General features: G+C 42.2%; 1 protein-coding gene across 3 annotated transcripts in view; it reads right to left on the bottom strand.

Annotated features, from left to right (window-relative positions):
- Window positions 1–375: 375 nt before the first annotated feature.
- rhcga (Rh family, C glycoprotein a) overlaps window positions 376–26,481 on the bottom strand; it is a 28,012-nt gene continuing 1,906 nt past the window's right edge. Inside the window, exons 2-12 of one of the 3 annotated variants that reach the window (XM_079666916.1) lie at window positions 5,710–7,998; window positions 4,547–4,739; window positions 3,587–3,737; window positions 3,329–3,476; window positions 3,056–3,222; window positions 2,821–2,958; window positions 2,256–2,392; window positions 1,979–2,103; window positions 1,545–1,618; window positions 1,346–1,422; window positions 376–1,253 (exon numbers count right to left, since the gene is read on the bottom strand). In XM_079666916.1, coding sequence (XP_079523042.1) covers window positions 1,220–1,253; window positions 1,346–1,422; window positions 1,545–1,618; window positions 1,979–2,103; window positions 2,256–2,392; window positions 2,821–2,958; window positions 3,056–3,222; window positions 3,329–3,476; window positions 3,587–3,737; window positions 4,547–4,739; window positions 5,710–5,935 — 1,470 coding nt within the window. In that variant the 5' untranslated portion in view covers window positions 5,936–7,998 and the 3' untranslated portion in view covers window positions 376–1,219. Of the gene's footprint in view, window positions 1,254–1,345; window positions 1,423–1,544; window positions 1,619–1,978; window positions 2,104–2,255; window positions 2,393–2,820; window positions 2,959–3,055; window positions 3,223–3,328; window positions 3,477–3,586; window positions 3,738–4,546; window positions 4,740–5,709; window positions 10,552–26,481 lie in introns of those variants that run through there. The other 2 variants (XM_079666917.1, XM_079666918.1) reach the window with 2 other exon arrangements.

Genomic DNA, 26,481 nt, shown 5'->3' on the forward strand with positions numbered 1-26,481 from the left:
TGTGTGTGTGAGTGATCGTGATCCACTTTCACTGCCGGGTCAGACCCGAATACCATCTGTGATATAGACATGTGGGGGGGGGGGTTCCAAACGCATGACATGAACCATTTTCATGTTACTTGTTTATTACACTAATTAAGGTAAGTAGAAGAAGTTTCATTAAAAAAAAATACTTGAAAGTATTTTTCGTAGATTTTCAAACGGGTCAATTTGACCCTGAACGTAACAATGTTGTCAATGGAGCGTGCCTACTTAAACTTGTTTCAAACTAATGTTTACATATGTTAAACTTATGTTCAACCTTTACAACCACATTCACATTGGGAGAGGAGGAACACAGAAGGTATAAAAAAAAGTGACATGTTCCTCATGAAGTGCTTGATAATGACAATAATACAACTTTATTGATCAATGCCAGTTACATGTGATTTATGAATGTGTACATCTCAAACTGGATATAGTCATATACAATCACATTATATATATCAACACTACAGCAACTGAATCATTCAAAGTAATAGTTAAGAAGTTATTTTCCAAACAAATGGAGAGTGATATAATCATATGTACAGCAGCTTACAAGACCTATACATTATTTTAAAGAAATAACTAAGTAAGACATAAAACTCATAAAATGCCTAATTTGGCTGAACCTTATTTGTTGAACAAACACTCAATAAACTGCATGTCAACAGACTCTTAATTTATTAAAAATAACATGGCAAAGGTTGTCAGTGACATTATTCAACAATTAATGGCAGGAGTTCCCGTGGCTATTTAACGAAAAAAGAAATACAACAACTGGTATACACATTTTCTTCAGTTCTTATGTCCTTCATGATCAGCGTGCATGAGATGAACAAAGTGTCTTTGATTTCTGATCATGTATTAGATGCTTTAATCGAGTACATGATATTTAACATACATTAAGAATCTGCAAGTTTAATAGTTTTCATCCAAAATAGAAAAGGGAATGAAAATATCATTTAAAATTCCTTCAAGAAGTTTGATTCAAAAATATTTTAAACATTAATAAGATATTTGGTCAACATTATCACAACCTTAGGGCTTCCAATCACTGACGAGTGTGGCTGTGGCAGATTCAGTGTGTTTTCCTTGTCTTGTAGATTTTCCCTTTTTTTGAGGGTGGCTCCTTCATAAATTAGTGTCGTTTCACAGATGTATCAAGTTCTAAATTCTCTGAGGCGGGTTGATCTTTCTAACTTTGCTCCACAGAAAAGTTTGACTCCGATCTGTCGTAAAAAAGGAAAACAATCTCACAATTAATGAGAATTCAGGAGAGAGCAATGAGTGAATGAGGATGTTTCAGTGTGAGTGAGCTTACATGTCTTGGTGCTTGTGAATCATGTGGTTGTTATACTCCAAAACAGGAGGGATGATCTCCTCCTCCTCCTCAGGAACCTAAAACACACATTGAAAAAGATCATGAGCCCGAAACTCAGCAAAGTAATTTCAATGTCCATGTGTATTTTAGCTTTAAGAAAGGGCGAGAACAACATTTAGAGTTGGAAAATACCCCTTACCTCCCAATAAACGTCGTCATCAAAGCAGTTGTCATCAGCAGGGTCACCCCAGATAGGGAACCGCAGAATTAGACCTTTAAAGAGAGAGAACAAAAAGGGAAAACGGCATTAAGTAGGTATACACAATTCGTTATTTTTGGCCATGACTGTTTTCCATCATGAATACAACTTTGCACTTGCAATATTGTAATCAAATCTCTCTTAAGTATCACATAATTAAAAGTATGATTTATAATTGTAATAATTATAGTAATATAAAAGTCGAAGGACATTTAGATTGAACTATTGTTGGGCTTCTAAACAATTTAGGATTAAATTCTCCAAAATTCTACATAATCATGCCTCTTGACACCTTTACAGTAATATAATCCTTGAAACAAACTGTATAAATATATAAGTGTTATATTAATGCACAACACATTTGAACAACTTACCAACAGCCCCTCCTCCAACAAGTCCAAATGCAATAGCCACACATGTGCCAGCCGCCTGAAAGGCTCCCTGGGTTCCTGGCGTTCTGTTTGCAAAATCGCCTTCAAAGTCGAATACATGTTTCAACCTAGGCAGAAAAAAATATTGTTTTTAGAAAACAGTGTATATGTAGACTACGCCTGATGTCTGGGAGTGTTTTTGTCGGCAAAGGTAACAAACAGGCGAGTCAGGTTTTTAGAATTTCAAGTCTGTGTGTGTTTGTGTGTGTCATTCACGTGCCCCTCTTTGCCATAGACGTCTTCATTAGCGAATGCAGCAACTATGGCGCCTACAAAGCCCCCGAGCATCCCTGGCACAGCATGCAGGTTGTGGATGCCACATGTATCCTGGAGCTTGAGGGTCTTTTCCAAGAAGGGCTGAGAATGCAAACATGTATTCATTGATTTCTTGATCAGTACCCAGGGCCTCATAAAAAACTGTATAACGTAAAATCATTGGTAAGTAATGTGTTTGATTGTAATGTTAAAGCTTCCCTTCACTTTAAAACAACCCTTTGAAACCAAGGACATGGGTCCTGTTTAATAAGCAGCACTTTCACTATGTTGACACAACTACATGAACCAGTTAGACTGTTTCCATGTTACATGCACATTTGAAAGTACTTAGTGTCTGCTCTAAGAATAAAACACCATTTCCAATAATCATGTCATCGTCCTGAAACACAATGCACAAACATGTTCCTTCTCTTTTTCATGCCGCTCCCTTCAGAGTTTTTAATGAACCGTCTTTTGGCCACTGCACAGACATCAGGACATTTGTCAGATCAAAAAGTATGGAGGCTCACCGTGACAAAGAGGTAGCCAAAGGTGGAGATGATGCCGCAGCAGAAACCCACGATGAGTGAACCGTAAGGAGTGATCATGAACTCTGCAGCTGTTCCCATGGCAACCCCACCGGCCAAAGTGGCGTTCTGGATATGCACCTGTCAGAAAAAAACAGCAAGTTAGTCACAAGAATGGAAACAAAATGCATTGATTAATTGTTGATTCATTTCATGTTTTGCAGGGACTTGGCAGTACCATGTCCAGCTTTCCTTTCTTCTGAGACACGCTGGAGATGGCCACAGCGGTGAGAACAGAGGAGGCGAGCGCCAGGTAAGTGTTGATGGCCGCTCTAGGCTGCCCGTCGCCGTGGTCTGTGATGGCTGAGTTAAAACTGGGCCAGAACATCCAGAGGAAAAGTGTGCCTGTGAGGTGAGCCAATCAAACCACAATAATTACACAAGTAATTAGGGGATGAATGTGTGTCCAAAAGAAAACCTTGACACATGTGTATATATATAAATCACTCACCAATCATGGCAAACATATCAGAGTGATAAACAGATCCATTGAGTCTTTTGCTCTGGTGCAGTTTCGGTCGATAAAGGACCCAGGAGATGGCTAAACCATAGTACCCTCCAAAGGCGTGAATGACCATGGAGCCCCCAGCATCTCGGCACTGAAGGAACAAGCAGCACAACAACATAAATTGCAAAGTGTGGTGGAACATTTTCCCTCTTCACATACACATAACTTTCCTGCGGAATCATTGTTTTTGGTGAAACTCACATGAAGGAGGTCGAGGATGATGTATTCTTCCACAGCAAACAGTGTGACGCCAAATAAAGTGACAATCATCAGCTGGACGGGGCTTACTTTCCCCAGCAGGGCACCCATGGCAATCAGAGAGCCGGCACAGCAGAAGTCTGCATTGATCATACTGTCGAAGGCGAGGTAAAAGGTAAGGCAAAGTCACAATAAGTGGAGAAGACCAAACAAGCACATTTGCATTTTATAGATTTGACAAAAGAAGGGCAGTAAACTTTATCTTTGCAATGACAAGAATGACTGCTTTCCTTCTATGACGTGTTAATGAAATTGTGTGATTAATATTGCTACTGTAATCTGTTTCTCTATGAGTGGTATCCTGGGAATTGCATATAAATGTATGTGTGATAACAGATGTGTTACTACAGGAAGGACAGGGACAAAGGAAGGAATTAGCTCTAGGGGTTATCTATATATACAGTTCTTTGTAGAGCGAGTTTTGCCTTCTGCCATGGAGCGACCACATGGTCCCAAATTATGTTGATTGGAATGTAAATACGTTTTGGTGTCTTCCTATAGGAAGAGTCTGTTACACACAGAACAGGACGCTCTCTTTGGTGGAGACTCCATACTTGCAAGCATTACAATATATCTTTGATACCTTTTAATACGAATATTGTGTTGCTGTACGTTTGTTACCTAACTGATCGTTTTCTCTAGACAACAGCTGATTTTAAGTTGCTACGACAGGTGCCACAAGACAGGACCAGACAAAAGTGAAAAGGTTTACGTGACAGCTGGCACAAAAATTCTAAAGTGTAAGAAAAGAGAAACCTTCCTGTCCATCTTCAAAGAACATTTGCCTTGTAGCGTCAAATAATGTGTTTTCATTTTTGAGTTACATGACTCACCAGTCATCTTTCAAGTGACTAAATGAAGCACATAAAAAAACTGATGATTTTGCTTAAAATGAAGACCTACCTTTCTACTCCGATAGAGATTGTTGCAGTGACGGGGTCCAGAGAATGGAACCAGCCTTGCATGAGAAGAGCCCACTGCAGACCAAAGGCAGCGATCAGGAAGTTGAAGCCAACCCCACTGAAGCTGTAGCGTTTCAGGAAGGTCATGAGGAAACCGAATCCAACAAAGATCATGACATGGACGTCTTGGAAACCTGAAGAAAGAAAATAACACATTTGTAAAAAAGAAAAACATATCAGACTATGACAAAAATCTCTTTCTCTCTTGAACTCTAAACTGTCTGCTTCACATTAATTAGCTCATAGGGTAACTTAAAGGTGACCTATCATTCAAAATGCACTTTTGTACGTCTTTTATACATGAATATGTGTCCCCGGTGTTCCAGGGAACTCACCAAATGTCAGAAAACACAACCCTCTCTATTTTCCTCCATACCCAAATCTCTTAAAAAGGGGCTGCAACAGATCTGATACAGACTGATACAGATTTGAACACTTATATGACGTAACAGAAGTGGCGCTACGGCTATTGGGCCAACTCCACCAATCAGGAGGAGACAGCCACGGACATTGCCGTTTGAAAGCGCTGGAGATGCTGTAGTACATATGCCAGGCCTGTAGATGGTGCTGTTCTCACAGAATCAGCCCATGCAAAGACACTGTTAAATTGAGAGAAATGAGGAATGGCTAAAATGCATGATCTGTTTGGTATTTTGAAAAATAAAAAGTATAAATATGCCTTATATAGGTATGGTCCCACACTATATTATTCAAATATATCATGATAGGTCCACTTTAAATGTCGAATTGAAGTTTCTTACAAAATGATAGATTTGCCTGCAAGCTGAGATTGTATCTGTTTGATTTGTTGAAACTGATTACTCTCTTTCTTGGAGGTGGATAATTTATGATGAGGTCAAAGCGCACAAAAATAGAGCTGCAAAAGATTGCGTCACAAGTAAACCCAGAAAAGTCATATTTTGTATTGCAGTGCAAATATTTTAACAAAGAAAGGGCCTACAAAACAAGTTTCAGCTATGAAACCAAGTTTGTTAACTTTTTTAAATATTCTATCTCATTGGAAAAACAGCCTTCTTCTCTCAGTATTCTTCACCTGCATTAAAAGATGACATTTGTTTACAGGCTTCCTATTAATGTACTTACTTGGATATCTGAAGTAGAAGTCATTTTCGATGTTGCTGCTGATGTTGTCACTTTTTTTTAGCTCCAACCATTTCTTCACATCTGATTCCTCATCATACCGGATGAAAATTCCAAACAGTACAATCATAGCAATCTGCCAGATGAAGCAGACAGCCGGCAGACTAACACGCACATTGGTGTTCTTCCGCCCGAAGAAATTCCCCAAGCATTCACACAAGTTCCCCATGTTGACCTCTGCTGATGCCCTGATCAATCGTCAGCTAGACTCCCTGCTGTAGCTTCCAGTGCAGCTTCTGTGCAGGTATATATATGCATACACTTGGGAGGGTGTGTGCTTAAATTCAAAACTCAGCACTGAAAGTGGACACCCCTCACCATTTAACCACTCCCCATTTAACTTACTAACCCTCCTTCCACAGACAGGATACAGTTGGCAGCACTCCAAGAACAGGTACGATATCACGTGATGTGCATCACTTTAAATTTGTGATTTGGCTAGGGTAACGGTTTAAGATATTCAGCACTATAACCCAACTCCTGTAACTGCTTTTGAAATAATCACTAGCTAGGGCTGATAACATTGTCCTGTTTTGAAAATGATTTTTGACTGTCAGCCATTTACCTGGTCCTGTGGGAATACACCTGTCAGTCAGACACAACCGATTAAACACTACAGATCTTACACTTCATTTAGGAATGTATTATTGTTGTACCGAAGACACAGAAGTGTTTTACAGGTAAGTAAACGTAGGAATCTTTTCTGGACTTATTTACATCCTTTAAACTACAAGAGACAATATTTATTTTTAAGAACATGTAAAATAAATATCATTTCTAAATTGGTCTCCCCTCAAAATAATCGTTATAGTTTGAAATGCTTATTTTACAAAATGCAAAAAAGGTTGACTTCTCATGCCGTTGCACTGTATCTCAAATAAAGTAGCTGGGGGGAAATTACCTTGTTTCAGGACCAAAGACATCCTAATAATTTGCATATTTTGTATAGTTGATAACTCCCTTCCTATCCATTAGGTTCATTTTAATTAGTCTACTACAGCATGAATGAGTGAGAGGCAATAGAAAACATTTTCTATTTATTATTTTGTCAGATATATTTTTATTAGAGCTCTGCATCTTTATAATAAGCAAAGAGACTCATGTTCACTTGGTGCATCACATGCCGACTGGTTATTTGTTCTCCTCGTGCAAAGCGTGTGTATGTGATGCTTATCAAAAAGAAGAGATTCCAGTTTAAGGATTCATCCAAATGAATGACTCTTGGTGAAACTCAGAACATTCCAGATTATATCTGCTTCCATTCTTCTACACATTTAAACTTTGTCATCTCATCATGTGACATTTAAAGAATCACTGATGAAATACACTTTGATTTATACTACTCTTAGTTATTTTTGATTAGGCAAAAAAAAAGACTTTATGTGTATTATACTTAAGTTGTGTTAAAGGTAGGTTTAACATGCATGACATCACAACATTATGGCCTTGTGTTTTCATGATATTTACACTGGATAATGTTGATATGTGTGGTTTTCACTGTAATCACAGGTTCACAAATGTTATATGTACAGGTAGAATCCAGGGCCCCGGAGCAGAAAGCCAGATTTATGAAAAATCTGAGATTGTTAGGCCTGGGGTAAGGGAACATTTTGTTTTCAGTTCTAGAAAGAGAGTTAACGTTACCTGCTTGCTGGCAGGTTGCATACAACAATCCCTGAGTTTCTCGCAGTCTCCTCCTTCTCACTGTAATACAGTATTTCCTACAAATCCTGCCACTGATGTGTAAGGTTAACCTTTTTTGTTGTTGTTGAGCAGACTACTTTTGTTACTGATATCAGGTTACTGGCAAGTGATCGTAGAAGAAAGACTTCTAGTTCCTCATTAAACATCTCTATCGTCTGATGCACAAAGCCTTGGCAGAAGGGTGGCATTGAGAGGCGAGACAGTAGTCATATCACTTTCACAATAAGCATTTGCCCTAAGGATAAATGGTTGTGTTTTTGGGAAACACCCAACAAATACAATATCATGAATTTCAGTACAGCGGTTGTCAAATAAATATTTTCACGGTGAAGTTAAAATGGACATCTGTCAACTTAATAGATGCAGAAATGTGTGGTCCTAAAAACTGGTGAGGCTTAGAGTTGTTGAACATGTTACAGAGGGATCATATGGAGGTTTCAGATCTTATCTTTTGAAGGCATTTCAGCGATGTTCCTGTCACATGGTGTGTGGTATGCTTTAGCCACACAGAGCCCTGGAACAATTCCGCTGGAGAGATTAAAAGCACTTGTCAGTCTACAGGTAAGTGAGACACGGATCAATGCACCGCAGATATTAAGACACACAGACTCTCAATGCTATTTACCAAGATAAATAAAGTAACAGAGCCAACTAATCGTCAGACCTGCCAAAAGGTTTCCCTTACAAGGCAACCACAGGAAAGGTGAAACCAGTTTGAATTAAACATTGATATCATTTATATCAACTTTGAGAACTCTTTCTTTACATTTCGCTCTCGAACTGATTCAAGATTCAAGAGTTTTATTGTCATTTGTACATAGCTACAGTGTAGATATGTCATGAAAATTATAGGTCACAGGCTCCTCCAATGGTGTAACATAATAAAACAGACAACATTAAAATAGTGCAAGTAATACAAATAAAATATAATATAAATAGTGCAAGGAGAGTCTACAAGTAATTGGAATATTATATATTAGATACATAATTTGTAAGTTGCAGACAGATGAATGTTATGGATGTCCTTTCAAAAGTTCAGGTTTAACAGTCTTATGGCCTGTGGAATGAAACTGTCCCTGATTCTGGTGGTTTTAGACCTGATGCTGCGGTACCGCCTGCACAGGCTGTCACTTTGTCATGCAAATCCTCACTCACAAGCTGTTGGCCACTTTTATCAGTGTGTGTTTTGGAAACTATAGGCCTACCACACCAACAGCATGCTCGAGGAATTGAAAATGCATCAAATGATTCCTCTCACAAAGATGAAAGATGTTTTTGTTGAAGCGACTATGAAGCCCATAAATAATATCACTTACTGTTGAATCTTCTTTTGTGCAGTATGCCAGACCAATGAAAGGTGAGCCAATTATTTGAAGTGGATCTTAATAGAAGAGCTAATTAATTGTATTTTTAGTTGAAGGAAATAAAATGTCAGTCAAATGTTTGCCACTTTGATTTGTTCCGTCTGGAGTAGCCAGAGGAGTGTGACTAAGGCGAAAAGAATTTCCTCGAACATCACAGCAAACGCAGGCAGATGCCACACAGATAGGAGAGCGTCAGGCAGTCGGATATTTCTTGGTGACAGGAAACTACTGTAACCTCGGATTTGGCTCTCAGATAACCCCAAGACAACAGTGTCACGATCTGCAGAAACAAGTATTACTTAGTTGCACAACATCTGTGTCTCTCACATAATCCATCATGAGACTCCAAGTTCACGCACCTGCAAATAATCTTGTGCATCTCAGTCGGCAACTCAGGTGACTGATCTATAAAGTCACATGACTTCTAATGAATAAGGACACTCATGATAACATTAGACATGAACACAGCCATTTTCCATTGCATTCTTCTTCTTTCCCACCAGCAACTTATATTTGAATTATGATATGATTGTTATTTTTTCATAACAAGTAGGTAACAAGTCTTTATAATGTGTGCAACATGCATCAACTAGGATATACTGTACATGTGTTCATACAAGATCATAACCTAATGGATGGCATTATTTTATTACCTTCCACACTGAGTAACAATATTACATAAATATTCTTTAGCATCTTTTGCAGCTCCTTACTTAAACCATATGACAAAATGCCTGACTTTTTTACCATGGGATCCTCAATCGAATTGAAGGTACACTTACAATAAAATACAATACTAGTGCATAACTAATTGGCTGCACATGTTGAGATTGACTGTCACATATTCAGAGAAATTAGTTTTAAGACATTAATCCCATGATGATGGTGATGCATTGCCTGAGTTTCTTAGAAAAGGTTATAATATGGGCGAGCCTGTTGGAGCTCCAGTTTCTGTGTTGTTGTATTGACATCATTCAATTTTATTTATGGAAAAATTCCTACACATTTTCAAATTAGCTTAAAGCAATAATGGAAACTGATACCAAAAAAAAAGCATTGGGAGCTGGAAACATGTGAGCACACTACATGAACAAACTGAAATAACATGCACAAACCTTTTCAGATATATTTTTGGAATTCTATCATGTAATTAAATGATGAATTCATCCTTTTTAAAATGTAATTTGAATTATTTACTGGTTTATGTTCCTTTTCTCTAATTTGTGATTTTTAAAGTACCTACTTAAATTTGACACAGGGGGACAAATAGAGAATTATTACATGGGCAAACTCACTCCAAGCTACTCAAACAATTTCCAACTTGTGCCACTGCGCATGAACCTAAATATAGGTTTCCCCACCGAAAACATGAGCGGGAAACAAAAAAAGCTTTTTTCAAAGGTGCTTAGCCATTAAATAGTTTGTTATTATTTGTTAATTTCGATATTGAAAAATCTCTCTAAAATGTCTAATTAAAAGATTTTTTTACACAATTGATTCAATTGATATCACAATACTTGTTTCAAAGCACCCAAACTGTTGAAGACATTTAAGAAACACTTAAGAGTAACCGTTATGGTTTATCTGTTTCTAAATAAGGAGTTCAGTATGGCATACTGTCTTCACATTGCGAGCTCATTTCAACATTAGTCAATATTATTTGTATATTTGTGAACAATGTGGTTCACAAGACCTCATGAAAGACGACACACGAAGTGGATACCCGGCCCGGAGGAAGCCCGGGGTCCCCTTCTGGAGCCAGGCCCAGAAGGAGGACTCGTCGGCGAGCGTCTGGTGGCCGGGCTTGCCACGGAGCCCGGCCGGGCACAGCCCGAAAAGGCAACGTGGGCAACACCTCCGCTTCTCCGTCCCGCGGGCCCACTACCTACGGTAAACAGCGATGGGGTCGGGTGCGCTGCCAGAAGGGTGGCAGTGAAGGCAGAGGGTCTCAACGGACCAGACCCGGGCGACAGAAGCTGGCTTTGGGGACGTGGAACGTCACCTCTCTGGGGGGGAAGGAGTCGGAGCTTGTGCGGGAGGTGGAGCGTTACCAGTTGGATCTGGTTGGGCTCACCTCTACGCACAGTGTCGGCTCTGGAACCTTACTTCTGGATAGGGGTTGGAATCTATTCTTCTCCGGAGTTGCTCAAGGTGTGAGGCGCCGGGCGGGTGTGGGGATACTCACAAGTCCCCGGTTGGGTGCTTCGTTGTTGGAGTTTAACCCAGTGGACGAGAGGGTCGCCTCCCTACGCCTGCAGGTTATGGGGGGGAAAACTCTGACTGTTGTGTGTGCTTATGCACCCAACAGCAGTTCAGAGTATACGGCCTTCTTGGAGACCCTGAAAAGAGTCCTGTATGGGGCTCCTGAAGGGGACTCTTACTGGGAGACTTCAACGCACATGTGGGCAATGATGGAGACACTTGGAGGGGAGTGATTGGGAGGAACGGCCCCCCTGATCTGAACCGGAGTGGTGGTTTGTTACTGGACTTCTGTGCTAGTCATGGATTGGCCATAACAAACACCATGTTCGAACATAAGGATAATCATAAGTGTACGTGGTACCAGAGCACCCTAGGCAGAAGGTCCATGATCGATTTCGTTATCGTATCATCGGACCTGAGGCAGTATGTTTTGGACACTCGGGTAAAGAGAGGGGCGGAGTTGTCAACTGATCACCATCTGGTGGTGAGTTGGGTCGAGTGGCGGGGGAAGCCTCTGGATAGACCTGGTAAGCCCAAACGTGTAGTTCGGGTGAACTGGGAACGTCTGGAGGAGGCCCAAGTTCAGGAGGCCTTCAACTCCCACCTCCGGCGGAGCTTTTCGGGCATTCCTGTGGAGGTTGGGGACATTGAACCAGAGTGGTCGGTGTTCAAAGCCTCTATTGCCGAAGCCGCGGCGGGGAGCTGTGGTCTCGTGGAAGTCGGAAACAGTACCGAAGGAGTGGCAGACCGGGGTGGTGGTTCCCCTTTTTAAAAAAGGGGGATCAGAGGGTGTGTGCCAATTACAGAGGCATCACACTACTCAGCCTCCCCAGGAAAGTTTACTCTAAGGTACTCGAAAGGAGGGTCAGGCCGATTGTCGAACCTCAGATTGAGGAGGAACAATGCGGATTCCGTCCTGGTCGTGGAACCACGGATCAGCTTTTTACTCTCGCAAGGATCCTGGGGGGGGGGGGGGGGGGGGGGCCTGGGAGTACGCTTATCCAGTCTACATGTGTTTTGTAGACTTGGAGAAGGCGTATGACCGGGTTCCCAGGGAGTCACTGTGGGAGGTGCTGCGGGAGTATGAGGTGAGGGGGTCTCTACTCAGGGCCATCCAATCTCTGTACTCCCAAAGCGAGAGCTGTGTCCGGGTCCTCGGCAGTAAGTCGGACCCATTTCAGGTGAGGGTTGGCCTCCGCCAAGGCTGCGCTTTGTCACCAATCCTGTTTGTAATATACATGGATCGGATTTCGAGGCGTAGTCGTGGGGGAGGGGGTCTGCAGTTTGGTGGACTAAGGATTGCACCACTGCTTTTTGCAGATGATGTGGTTCTGATGGCTTCATCGGTCTGCGACCTTCAGCACTCACTGGATCGGTTCGCAACCGAGTGTGAAGCGGCTGGGATGAGGATCAGCACCTCCAAATCTGAGGCCATGGTTCTCAGCGGGAAACCGATGGACTGTCCACTCCAAGTAGGGAATGAGTCCTTACCCCAAGTGAAGGAGTTCAAGTATCTCGGGGTCTTGTTCTCGAGTGAGGGAACAATGGAGCATGAGATGGGTTGGAAAATCGGAGCAGCGGGAGCGGTACTGCAGTCGCTTTACCACACCGTTGTGACGAAAAGGGAGCTGAGCCAGAAGGCAAAGCTCTCTGTCTACCGCGCCATTTTCGTTCCTACCTTCACCTATGGTCATGAAGGATGGGTCATGACCGAAAGAACGAGATTGCGGGTACAAGCGGCCGAGATGGGTTTTCTCCGCAGGGTGGCTGGTGTCTCCCTTAGGGATAAGGTGAGAAGTTCGGTCATCCGGGAGGGACTCGGAGTTGAACCGCTCCTCCTTCGCGTCGAAAGGAGCCAGTTGAGGTGGTTCGGGCAACTAGTTAGGATGCCACCTGGGCGCCTCCCTAGGGAGGTGTTCCAGGCACGTCCAGCTGGGAAGAGACAAAGGGGTAGACCTAGAACCAGGTGGAGGGATTATATCTCTTCGCTGGCCTGGGAGCGCCTTGGGATCCTCCAGTCAGAGCTGGTTGATGTGGCCAGGAAAAAGAAAGTTTGGGGCTCTCTGCTGGAACTGCTACCTCCGCGACCCGACCACGGATAAGCGGGAGAAGATGGATGGATGGATGGATGGATGGATGAACAATGTGGATTGATTAAGCTGACACAAATAGGACATCAGAAACACTTTCTTTGACACTTGATAGGTAAGTTGCATCACAGTCTGTTAAAACTACTTTGAAAATATCATCAATATTAACCGATAACTCATCAACACGTACCCAATATCAACCTAACATTTAAAACAATGCAATGTAAATGCAACTGTTGTCTCAATGGCTTTCCTAATCGGCCCGATAATTGTTAAAATTCTCAAACTAGAGCAGCTTAATGTTTGTTTGTAGGGGTAACTTTCAACTACCTTGGAAGGAAATAAAGACACAACAAGCTTTAACATCAGGTGACAACCAAAAGCTACAGAACATGCTCGACCAGTAAGCATGTCTAAGCATTACAAAACGGTTGAGAACTCAGGTGGAGAAGCCACAATAATTAATAACACAACACCCGTTCAGTGATGAGTGAAACTGTCAGAGTGAGAGGAGCCACACCCGCCTCACTGCAGCTATAGACAAGACTTAGACTGCACGTTGAGCTGTGTGTGACAGATCAATTGGGCATTTTCAACTTTGGTAATTGTGCAGGCTAGATTTTAAAGTGTAGATTTTTAAGACTTTCTATGATTTTGTAATCACTCCATTTAGGAATTATTAGCATCGCTTCTTCTGATAAAGTTCTGAAGAATCTTCATTTCAATAAGTCGAGTGACTTTGTCTCAAAGCTTACTACTTCTGCACGGTGACATTCATGTTATCATTCGCTGTGGTGGGATTATTCTCAGATTGATAGGTATGAAATGTCTTATCACTGAAATATGAAAAAGATTAACCACACCAATTATACTAATCCATTACAAATAAGGATTACATGACGGCAAGCTCACTTCAACAATTGAAAATAATCGTTCTGCACAACTCAGGCGCTTAGCCAACCGGTCACTGAGCTAAACAGCAACGCCTGTATCAGTGTTTGCATGGAGATGAGTATCAAATCAATGTAACCTCTATATGACATGGCACACCCACGCCACCATCATAATGAAACATGTCAGTGTCACTGAACAATGTGGCTTGCCTTGTTTCAACAAAGCCTGAGACTCAGTTAAGGAGGAGGTGCATCATTTTGATGGTTTTCTCTTGACGTTCCCCTAATGACCAAACAAAACAATTTTCCTGATTTTATCTCACATTTCTTGTTCAGCAATGATAAGCTACATTAATAGTAGGCAGAGCTGTTGTAGAAAGGGCTGTTTATCCACCAACCACCAAGAAAAAGAAGTTCTACAATAAGGCAACAAACATGAGTCCCTGAAAGCCATGTTAGCTTAACGGAAGAGGAATTTTTAGACGGGTACAAAGTAATTATTTTATAGTTGTTATTAAGTGTCCATCAGAATTAACATTATTGCACGTTTAAACACATGTGCTGGACCATTCTGATATTTGAAACCAATAAATAGTCACTTTCGTAAAAGTAAAAAGCATTGCTTTTTCATCGCACTTTCATACAGTAAGCCTGCATGACATAACCTCTGGCAGGTGTATGAACTAGTTAAGTCTTGAACTTTGTTTTCTGGATATTCATAGAAAACGAGTAATTAAAGATAATAGAACAGACACTTGTAACTACATTAAAGAGGAAGCAAAACACTGATGTTTAGATTATGAATATGTGATAATGATAGTGAGTTTACAACATATAATCCTGTATGTTGGTCGAGAACCTAAAACCAACTAAACAACCAAAGAGATGTAAAATATATTAAATATGCAGCCATCATTTTAAGATTGATCTGTTCTGAAGTCTATTTACAAAATACTTTTCGAAACACACAGACTTAATTGGTCAAAGGTACAAAATGTACAGAACGTAGTGTGAAACCAGCCTCAGGTCAGCTTTTTTACCCTGCTGCACTTTGAACTGATGTCATTTGAACTGATGTCATTGTCAAGTGTCAACTACAGTTAACCTGTTAAGCCCCGAGCCTATTTTTCAGGTCTCAGGCTCGAACATGACATTCCCAGAACAAATGACCATATCTTCCCTTCTAAAAGGGTTAAATTAATAATCTTTTTTCTCAAAGCAAGGTTACACCTGTGAGTTGGATGTAGAAGTGTCAGAATCAATATAGATGTTTTTAAATAAAGTAAATTGAGATTGAACACAGTAAAAAAATGAAAATGATTGTGTCCGTCCAAAAACTCTTTTTGACCTCTTCAGAGAGATTTAGCAAAAAAAAACACTTCTGGGGTCATTTGGGTGGATTTCACCTATCTCTGGCCCCCCTTGTTCGATTTTGCTGATTGACATCTCTTTCTGACCGTCAGAGCAAATGGAATCGCGGGGAACTCCCACATACTCCTTATTTGCTAATGTGTGTGTGTGTGTGACTGCCGCTTAGCCAAGACCGGAAGCTACGATAACTCTGGTGGCTACCATTAGCAGCTAACTTTTACTCTCCGATATTTACATAAAAATTGAATTATGGATTATAAATTAAACAAAATATTACCCAGAAACATTATCAACCTATGGATTAACCGATTCAGCCGCGTTTTTTCTCGTTTTAATGAAATTGAACAAGTCTTTTGATCAGATTGACAGCTACGGTGAGACGATCTCCTCTAAAAGCTACGTAAAGGTACGTGTTGTGATGTCTGAGTTTGCTTCCCCTGTCTCGAGTTCGGATCACTTAGTGATGATACCTAAATAATCTGTGGAACCTCAGCTTTAATCGGATATCTTGTATGTGCAGCTACAATAAGTAATAAGGGTATCTTTTATCTTGAGTTCTGTGCTAAAGTGCGTGAGCATTTTTCGCTCAGGGGTCATTTAGATGCTTCTCATGAGACGTTGAGACTTGTGTTTTGTTTTGTTAACAATGGTTTGTATCGTCAGTTAGCTGAGATTATTCCCGTTAATCTGGTATAACACATTAATAGGTTCTTAAATATTAAGATCCCCTGAGACCAGTGGCGGCGCCAGGGTATGGCTGGGGTAGGCTACAGCCATACCAAGGAATGGCTTAGCCCTACCTTAGCCCGACCGTGAAGAATGTTAAAGTAAGCATGTTGAGAACACGGATTGCGAAAATCTACCGGTCGTGTCCACAACACACAAACTGATCCTGCTGTAACAACAAGTGCACGTTACTCACGCGATATGGTTGAGACCATTCGGGCTTATGCTAGAGGGGTGCAAGGAATAGTCTAAGTAGTGGGGGAGTTTTATACACTAAGGTGTGGAAATTCTCTCGCGTTATAATATCAGCGCGGCCGCGGTCAGATCAAAATGCTTCCGAATGCAATTTTAGACCTACAGCCAATCAGAGCAACAAAACGTTGGGTCTGCTGCGTCATGCATTCCTGATACGTCACGTTCACAGTGAAAAGTCCCCAAACTCGCGTCGAGTAAATTGCCAACAGAAAGCAGAACTTCTAGGATTAATTGTATATTTCGGATGGATACATTTGTTCTTAAACGCCCTCGCATTGAGGTACAAGTCGAACAGGTGCCAGAGTCACACGACCCACCTGAAGAGTGAATAGTGAGTTTTGAATATATTTTGTAATAATGGGTCATTTGAAAAAGTGTTTTGTATGACAATAGAGACACAGCAGGCCACCTGTTGTGTGCTGTGTCTGTCTCTCTCTGTTTACCTGTGTCTGTGTCTCTCTCTCTGTCTCTCTCCCTCACTCTCTGTCCCTCTCCGTGTCAATTCTATATGCCAACTTTTCTTGTTTCTGCCGCTGCGTAGCATGTTTTAACAACGTGGAATTAGCAGAATAGGCTATTGTATTGTTTAACTCACACCTGTTGCTCTCGATGTAATTTAGCTGATTAAAGGAGACTAATAAAAGCTAATAAAAGCCTCACACGTGGTGTTTCACTGTCAAGGGGTGCGATATAGCATGTATGTAATTACATTACAAATACTGACTTGAGCCCCACCACTGTATGGGTTAGCCCTACAGATGTAGCACTCCAGATGTAGCACTCCAGATGTAGCACTCCAGATGTAGCACTCCAGATGGGACCCTCATGGGTGTGTCCCAGTCAAAAACCCAGCGGATGCCAGTGGCTGGGAGTGTTGCCAAATTGCTAGAGGGCGTTGCCAAAGTTCTCCATTTGTTGAATTACAGGATTTAACCATGAGATGGCGCTTCATTCACAAATACACAAAGACAACTGGGTATTGTAGAACTTAGTCTGTTTCCAATGTTTGCAGCTCTGTAGTTGTGTTTGCTGAATACTGTAGCATTTAATCACTTATTTGTTATGGTTTTCACAGGCTACTATAATGAAAAAATATCAAGATCAAATAAAGTATATAGTTTGCTTTATGCAGTATATTTTTTGTATTATTGTTGGGGTGTTTTCACACAGTAGTGAGAGTGAAAAACAGGATAGCACAGATTAATAAAATCAAAAATAAGATGAGCGATTAAAAATAAAAATAATAATAATGAGAAGCTATAAAATAAGAAATGAATAAAACTCAAATGTAATTATCATATTGTATATTCTAATGTATTGTATTATTAAGTAATATCATACATTAACCCCATTATAGCAGATGCCACATTGAATGGATGAACACATTTATGCATCAATAAGTACAACAGAGTATTTCTAAATACAAGTTGTAACAATACTTATATGTATGTAATATTAACCCTTTGGAGTCGACCGTCACGCCGGCGTGATCAGATCACATGACCTGTTCAAGCCGGTGCCGCATAAAAACAACAGTCAGGACTAGTGCTGTGTACCTGGACTCACATTCAGGTTCAGGTCCGGACTAAAGTCCAGAGGTTCAGGTTCAGGTTCAGGTCCGGACTTATAAGTCCGGACTTGTGTCAAGTTGTGTGAGTAACTAAAGTGAACTTATTGTGAGCTAATTATCAATTGTAAATAAACTCATAATCAACTCAAATTCAAACTCGTCAGGTTTATTGTGCCCCCTTCCAACTTGTGTCTACACCATGTCTTTTCTAGAACTCTACATGTGTTACTAATATTGGAAGCTGCAAACTTTAAAGTACTCTAACAGCTAGCTCGTTAGCACGTTTGTCAGTTCTTACAATCGGTTAGAGATTACCGTAAACTAGCAAAGTATGGATTAGTTCATTATTAATCGGCATCATTGTTAGGGGAGTAACTGTCCTCGGCAATATTTATTTCTTGTTAAGCTAGCATTAACTACACAACACAACTACATACATAGTGATGTACATACAAGACTCAATATGCAAGAGTACAAGTCTATGTGTTCTTGTTCAAGAACAACAGCATATTGACATTGTCTGGGTGAAGTGTTGCTCTTTCGGCAGACACTATATCACCATACATACAAAGGAGTTAGCTTAGCTACACTACCAAATATGGCAACCAGCATCCCACGCTGTCAGTGTCCACTATGTCTAAGCCAGCTTCCCTTGACGTCACACAGATCTCGCGAGCAGTTGCGATATTTTGCGAGACTTCTTGAGCTCAGTAATGGCCGCCATATCAGAAGCCAAAACAATGTTTTTCGTCTTTTCTCAGCGCAAATTTCTCGATCTATGGAAGGTTTTAGATGGTTTAGAACACAAAGTTGAATATACGTAAGTACCGGTTCCTGACGTTCCGGTTTTAACCGGACTTGAACCGAAACTTTTTACAAGTCCAGTACCGGTTCGGCGTACCGGTACGCAGCACTTGTCAGGACAACATTGCTGTGTGTTTCTTCCGAACGTACTGGCTTGAAACGATATGCCAGTCTTTGTTTCATGCAAAAAGACGCAGTAAACAAGGAGATACGATGATATAAAGTTAATACATTTCAAAAGTATGAAAAATGGAAGCACATATTTTAATATCTTCGCCGTATTTTATCATTTTACGAAACGGAAAATACTGGAAACTGTAGATCCTGCTCAACAGGATGTATTTACCAGGGAAGGGGTGAGGTAATCAGGTAAACAGAGTGATACGAAGCGAGACGAAAAGAGACGAAGAGGGACGGCGGGAACCGAAGAGAGACGGCAGGAAATGGAGAGAGACGAAGATATACATATTATTGTGCATAATGTGTATATAATAACATAATGATTAATTTCAGATGATAATACTTTTCAGGGTTAGGTCCGGTCTGACAGCGCTTGGCTCTCTGCTGCAGAGAAGATCACTGCTCTAAACAAAGTCAAAAATCCTACATCCAAACGGAATAAACATAATAGATTATTATTAATAGGTTAAGTCTTGTTCATAGTTTTTCACTTTTATTAAATGTTTGATATTTCCGGTGGAAATGGTGGACTATCGGACAGCACACATTCATATATTGTCACTCACACATTCATGCATTTTGTTCTCATATTCATATATTTTAATGCTCATATTTATACATTTTGCTCTCATGCAGATTCATTCAATGGCTAAATTTAATATTAAACATAATATATGCATGTCTGAAGACAATATATGTATGCAAAAGAAGAATGGCTTATTATATTTACAGCTCTTAATAACATTCATTTTCTGGACTCAATGTGTGTCTTGGCTGGGGGGGAGAGCTGTGGAATGCGACCATCCCCCTTGGGTGAATTCCTCTACACATTCCGATGGCCAATTCGTTTTAAACAAAGAGTTCACATCAACATGGGGGATGGGGGGCTCGTGAACGGTCTGGTTATTTGTTTGTTCCACAATGTTTATCATCATGAAATTAATATCTATATATTTTATACTATACTTGCACTGCTTCCCGTTTTCATACTTTATATATCTTAGCATATTCATACACACTGTTCATACTGCTCACAGGCTGCTGTATATATCTAGTGTATTCATACCCCTCACTCTTTGTTCATCATTCAATTCATTCTATCTTTTATTGTGTAGATTGTGTACATTACTTTTCACTTTACTGCTTGTTGCACTCCTGGTTAGAAGCTAAACTGCATTTCGTTGTCTCAGTATCTGTAATATGTGCAATAACAATAAAGTTGAATCTAATCTTGAGCAGGAACAAATGTATTTACTTAGTACATATCTGACATTAACGATTAAACACATGTGTGCATTCTATTTATGCAAACCGAGTCAAGCCGACTCCGGAGGTGGCGGCATGCACCTTAAAGTTGTTTGCAATCCGCCAAACCTCCCCCGGCTGCGATCGGCTATTCTCGTCTACTTTCGAGGCGAGCCGCAACGCGTCTCAAACAAGTCCACACGAGACAGCTCCGTTTAGCTCCAACCGCTGGAGAAGCTGCAGTACATATGCAGGAGCCTGTAAGTGGCGCTGTAACTTCCTCCACAAAAGCAGAGAAGAAGCATGGTTGTCATGGTTGCCCTTCTGTTTATTCTCCGCGGTGGGGGCAGAGGGAACCGGGCACGACGCTGAAATTGGCTTCCGATTCAGAGCATCCGATTCGGCAGTTAAGGGGAAAGTTAAGGGACATTTAATTTACAGCGCTGAGCGAACAATCCTACGTGTTTGAACCTCTTAAATCGCTGCATAGCCGATTTATTTGGACTGGATTATCCCAGAGAGTCTAAAGATTCTTTATAACAGTTTCAGATTTGTGAAACCTTTATTCTATTTGTGAAAATACAAAAAAGGGAGATTTCAGTGCTTTTTTCACATGTAGACCACATTAGACCAGGTCCTGATCTAAAACCACTAGACCTAGACTCATCAAATCTGGACTGGATTATCCCAGAGAGGCTAAAGATTCTTTATAACACAGTTTCAGATTTGTGAAACCTTTATTCTATTTGTGAAAATAAAAACAAGGGAGATTTTGAGGCTTTTTTTTTTTATCTAGACCACATTAAACCAGGTCCTGATCTAAGACCACTAGACTCAGACTCATCAAATCTGGACTGGATTATCCCACGGAGGCTAAAGATTCTTTATAACACAGTTTCAGATTTGTGAAACCTTTATTCTATTTGTGAAAATACAAACAAGGGAGATTTCAGTGCTTTTTTCTAAAAATCTAGACCACATTAGACCAGGTCCTGATCTAAAACCACAATAGAGAGGCGAAGTCCCGCCCATCTACTTCCGACCCATGGGACCCCGGAAGCGGAAAATTATACATTGACGTCAATGGAGAGAGAAAAGCCATCTTTCGATCCCGTTTGAATTGTGCCACGAATGACACATGATGTTTGTCAAATTAAAAGAACATTTTGCAAGTCAAAAAAATAAAAATGTGTCGTAAAACTGTGAAGTTACAATTTTTTGGTGTGAAACTGCTCAGTGAACTACAGGTCTCTGGTCTCGCACAATACGCGTCACAATCACAAAGATGGCTGTCACGTTAGTCAATTTCACCTGTTTCTTTCAGAATGAGGCGAAAAAGTATAAAAAGAGGTGAAAATCACTACAAGTCTGGGCATGTTGAGAGCTGTACATACTAGAGATGTTAAGATTCACCAATTCGCATCGATGCACCGGCATAAACGTTCAAGATGCGAGTGCACCGGTTGAAAGAGTGCACATCGGCTACAGTTTGGGTTGAACTGGGTTGAACTTGCGATGCATCGATTGCGTAGCGTCTTTGCATCGGTAAAAAAACGATTCATTCATATAAAATCCCCTCATCTTGTCAACGCTCAGCAGAGACGATCTTTGATATTTGCTTCGCCACTACGAAGGCCGAGAGTCTTAGTTATCAACACACACGGAAGTTGAGGAGAAAGAGAAACACAGCGCACCGAAAAATACCTACAAATCAAACGTTTGGCAACACTTCGGATTGTTCAAGAAAGACGGTGTAAAAGTCCTTTATGCTATATAGTTGACCGGAAGTCATGGAGAGTAATAAGGTATCCGTAGACCTTTGTATGAGGTATCTTTATTACTTAACAGGTCTACAGCCATGATACATAGATCCGTCCTAGATGCGGACTTGCATACACACAGTATCACTCCGCAGCCGCACCCCATCAGTAACGTCCTGATGGTATATGTGCGCGGCACTATTTACTACAGACGGTCAACTTGAAAAATCACTCGCAAATTGTTAACGATGCCGAGCCGCTTTAAAGTACAAAAGTAGTTCGAGGAACTTAGCGACGCACATAAAGAGGCGACGTGGGGTCTGCAGCTGAAAAGAGAAACCTGAAAGTTAGACATATGAGTTAAATCACTCAGTGAGGTGTTCTGTCAGAGAGAGTGGTGTTTAGTTTACAGCAGCCTGTGGCCAATAATAATTTAAATGTCTTCCTTACTGTAAGCAGTTATGAAATACCTGTTTGTGAAAGGTTATTTGTATTCTTTATTGTTCATATAGAAACCACTGCTTTCTGCTCACTGGTGAGTTAATAATAATAATAATAATAATAATAATAAATGTTATTTGTATTGCACTTTACATTTGAAACAAACCTCAAAGTGCTACAGTACATAATAAAAAAAGATAAAGAAAACCATTTGCAAGAGTCAAAATGTATAAACAGGTTAAAAAACAAGTTTAAAAACACATTTCAAAAAGGAGAGGCAGGGTTATTAAAACCGGCTTAAAAAGCTAACCAAATGCTTTGTTAAGATGGTAGGTTTTTAGTGCTCTCTTAAAAGTGTTCACAGGTTGAGGAGCTCTGAGATGGTCTGGGAGTGAGTTCCACAGCCGGGGGGCAGCTGCACAGAAAGCTTGATCTCCCATAGTGCGGAGGTTGGTGTGCCGTTCCTTCAGCTTGTTAGTATTTCCCGAGCGGAGGCTGCGGGTGGCGGTTTGTGGTTCAATCAATTCCTTGAGGTTGGGGGGTGCATTTCCGTGGATACACTGGTGTGTTAACAGGGTAATTCTGAATTCTGTCCGGGAGGTGATGGGAAGCCAGTGCAGTGATTTGAGAATGGGGGTGATGTGCTCGTATTTGCGCACTCTCGTCAGGATCCTAGCAGCGCTGTTCTGTACGTATTGGAGCTTTTGAAGGCTCTTGCTAGGGATCCCGACGAGAAGTGCATTACAGTAGTCCAACCTGGAGGAGACAAAGGCGTGGACCAACTTTTCGGCGTCAGGAAGAGTGAGGGTGGGGCGGAGTTTAGCTATATTTCTAAGGTGGAAGAAGGATGTTTTGCAGAGGTGTTTGATGTGGGTCTCATAGTTGAGGCAGGGGTCCATTTTGACGCCCAGGTTGGTGACAACTGATGAGAGGGGAAGGTCCTGGTCGGAGAAGGTGATGCTTGTTATGGGGGATGATTTAACTTGGTGTGGGGTGCCAATGAGAATGGCCTCGGTTTTGGAGCTGTTGAGTTGTAGAAAGTTTTGTTTCCTCCACGCCTTTATCTCCTCCAGGCAGATGGTGATTGTGGATGAAGGTGATGGTGACGGGGATGACAGTGGGACTGCAGAGCGGGGGGGACAGGGGGGGTCCATTTTTATGTAGAGCTGTGTGTCATCAGCATAGCAATGGAATGATAGTCCATGCCTGCTGATGACACGGCCGAGGGGGAGCATATACAGGGTGAATAGGGTGGGGCCAAGCACGGATCCTTGGGGTACATCACAAGTGACGGGTTGGGTGGGGGAATGAGCACCTCCCATGGAGACACACTCAGTCCTTCCGGTCAGGTAGGACCGGAACCAGTCCAGGGAGGTGTCACAGAGTCCGATGGTGGAGTGGAGACGATTGAGGAGGATGGTGTGATCAACAGTGTCAAAAGCTGCAGTGAGGTCCAGGAGGATGAGGAGGGAGGGGGAGCCATTGTCAGAAGCAGTGAGGATGTCGTTGGTGACCCTGACCAGTGCTGTTTGAGTACTGTGAGCGGAGCGGAAACCAGACTGGAATTTTTCGGAGATGTTGTTGTTGTTGAGGTGGTGTTGCAGTTGGGTGGCGACTATTTTTTCCAACACTTTGGAGAGGAATGGTAGGTTAGAGATGGGCCTGTAATTTGCGAGAACGTCCGGGTCTAAGGTAGGTTTTTTGAGGAGGGGAGTGATAATGGCCGTTTTTAGAGCTGATGGAACGTGACCAGACTGTAGAGAATGGTTTATTGCTTTGGTGATCAGGGGGCTTATGGCTTGGATGTGTAATTTGACCAGGGCTGTGGGAAAGGGGTCCAGGGTGCATGTGGAAGGCTTCATCCGGCGGATGGTGTCCTCAACCTCTTGCTGCGTGGTGGGAGAAAAGCAGCAGAGAGGCTGGGAGGCCCCAGACTGTGGGATGGCAGTTGGAGCAGATGGAGTGGAGGGGCCGGAGAGGGAGGAACGGATAGTGTCAACTTTGGTTTTGAAGAAGACCATGAAGTTGTTGCACTGTTCTGCAGTGATGGCTCTGTATGAGGGGGGTTGAGGTTTTAGGAAGTGATTTATGGTTGAGAAAAGCTGTTTTTAGTTGCCGGGACTGTTATTGATGATGTTTGAGTAAAAGTTGGACTGAGCGTCTCTGGGGGACTTAGTGTAGGCCTTTTGGTGTTCCCTGTAGGCCATTTTATAAATCGTGAGCCCTGAGGTCTTGAGCCGCCGTTCCAGGACACGCCCAGCAGCCTTCATTTTCCGCAGCTCGCTGGTGAAACATGGAGCTGAGCGTGAGAATGTGACTGTTCTTGATTTTATTGGGGCATGAATGTCAAGGAGCCTGCTCAGGGATTGGTTGTAGTAGTCCACCGATTCATTTGCTGATGAATGGGTTGCAGAGGCGAGATGATGGAGGTCCAAGGTCAAGGTGTCCGGGTTGATGTGTTTGAAGTTTCTGAAGTGGATTTCACGCTTGGGTTTGGGAGGGTGGAAATGGCAGTTCCATGGAAATGACCTTGTGGTCGGACACGCCCATTTCGTAAACTAGTATGTTACTAACCGGGGCTGAGTCAGTGATAACTAGGTCTAATGTGTGCCCCTTTATGTGTGTGGGGACATGGATGTGTTGTGAGAGGTTAAGGCAGTCCAGTAGTTGTAAAAACTCAGATTCAAAAGGGGAGGAGGGGTTGTCTACGTGGATGTTCACGTCACCGAGAATTAGGATGTTGGGGGATGTAGTGCAGAGTGATGTGAGGAGGTTGTGTATTTCCGAGATGAAAACTGAATTTGGTTTCAGTTTGGGTGGGCGGTAGATGAGTAGTATTTTAAGATTGAAAGGTGGTTTACATTTGACTGCAAGGCATTCAAATGAGGATGGTGGGGGGAGGGGGAGAGATGTTAGTTCCAGCTCATTTTTGTGAAAAATGGCTAAGCCACCACCCACCCGCCCAGTGCTGCGTGCTTTTTGAATATAGCTATAGCCGGGAGTACAGGCTTTATTCAAAGTTGAATAAACCTCAGGTGGGTGCCAGGTCTCTGTGAGGCACATGAGGTCTAAGTCCTTGTCCAGTATGTGTTCATTTATGTGTGTTGAAAAGTTCCAGTTTAACTGTTGGTGAAATAATGAATCTCTGTAGTGGTCGTAGTACACGGAGATCCACTCCTTGTTTTCCTTGTAGATCCATTCCACATTTTCCATTGAAATCCACTCCATGTTTTCCATGCAGCTGCCTGGTCTGCAGCACTCTCGCGGTGTTTCCAGTGTTACATACCAGAGGAGCGTCAGAGCTCTGATGACACGTCACAGTAGCGACGGTGCGAACAGCTGTGTGGAAGGAAGGAATATGGTGGCCGGGCAGCAGGTAAACAAACTGACGGCGGGTGCTTCTGTGGATGTAGCGTGGTCGGCGAAGGAGTCCAAGTTTTTTGATGAATGAAACACAGGCTGGGATGGTGTGTTTATTTAGTTCCAGCAGGCGCGAGATGGAATATTGCTGCATCATGCCGGTCAGGATGTAAGTCCTGAACAGTTTTAGCCGTTTGCTAGGCTAACCGGCGCGCTGGGGGCTGCTGGCTGGCAGCCGGCTGGCTGTGGAGAGTAGTGCGGTCCCAGGCAACGAAGGCCTAACCGCTCCGGGGCTGAGGGGCAGCCCGGGATAGAATCTCGCACAGTAGCGCTGGAGAGAGCCAACGTGATCCAAGGCTCAGGACAGGAATGGAGGACTGGAACGGTAGCTTCGCTGCAGCGATCAGCCGCTTGTTGGTATGGCTGTGGATGATGCGGTCCCAGGCGACAAAGGCCTCACCGCTCCGGGGCTGAGGAGCCCGGGATGAATCCTCGCAGCAGCGCTGGACAGGGACAAAACGTCCACACAAAGTGGCTACCGAACCGTCACTAATCCGCCACCAGTTGATGTAATGGATGGGCAGGTAAGCAAAACCAACCGCACACAGACTTGTAGAAACTCTCAAAAGGTCTGTGACAAAGCTATGGTAATAAGTAAATACAATCTAAAATTGAATGTAAAACTAGTCTTAAACTAGCCCTAGACTAGCTCCGTTGGAGAAGCGGCGAACAACCAGCGCCAGCGTCCTC

This window comes from Notothenia rossii (assembly GCF_949606895.1).
Source record: "Notothenia rossii genome assembly, chromosome: 2".
In the NCBI taxonomy this organism is placed as follows: domain Eukaryota; kingdom Metazoa; phylum Chordata; class Actinopteri; order Perciformes; family Nototheniidae; genus Notothenia; species Notothenia rossii.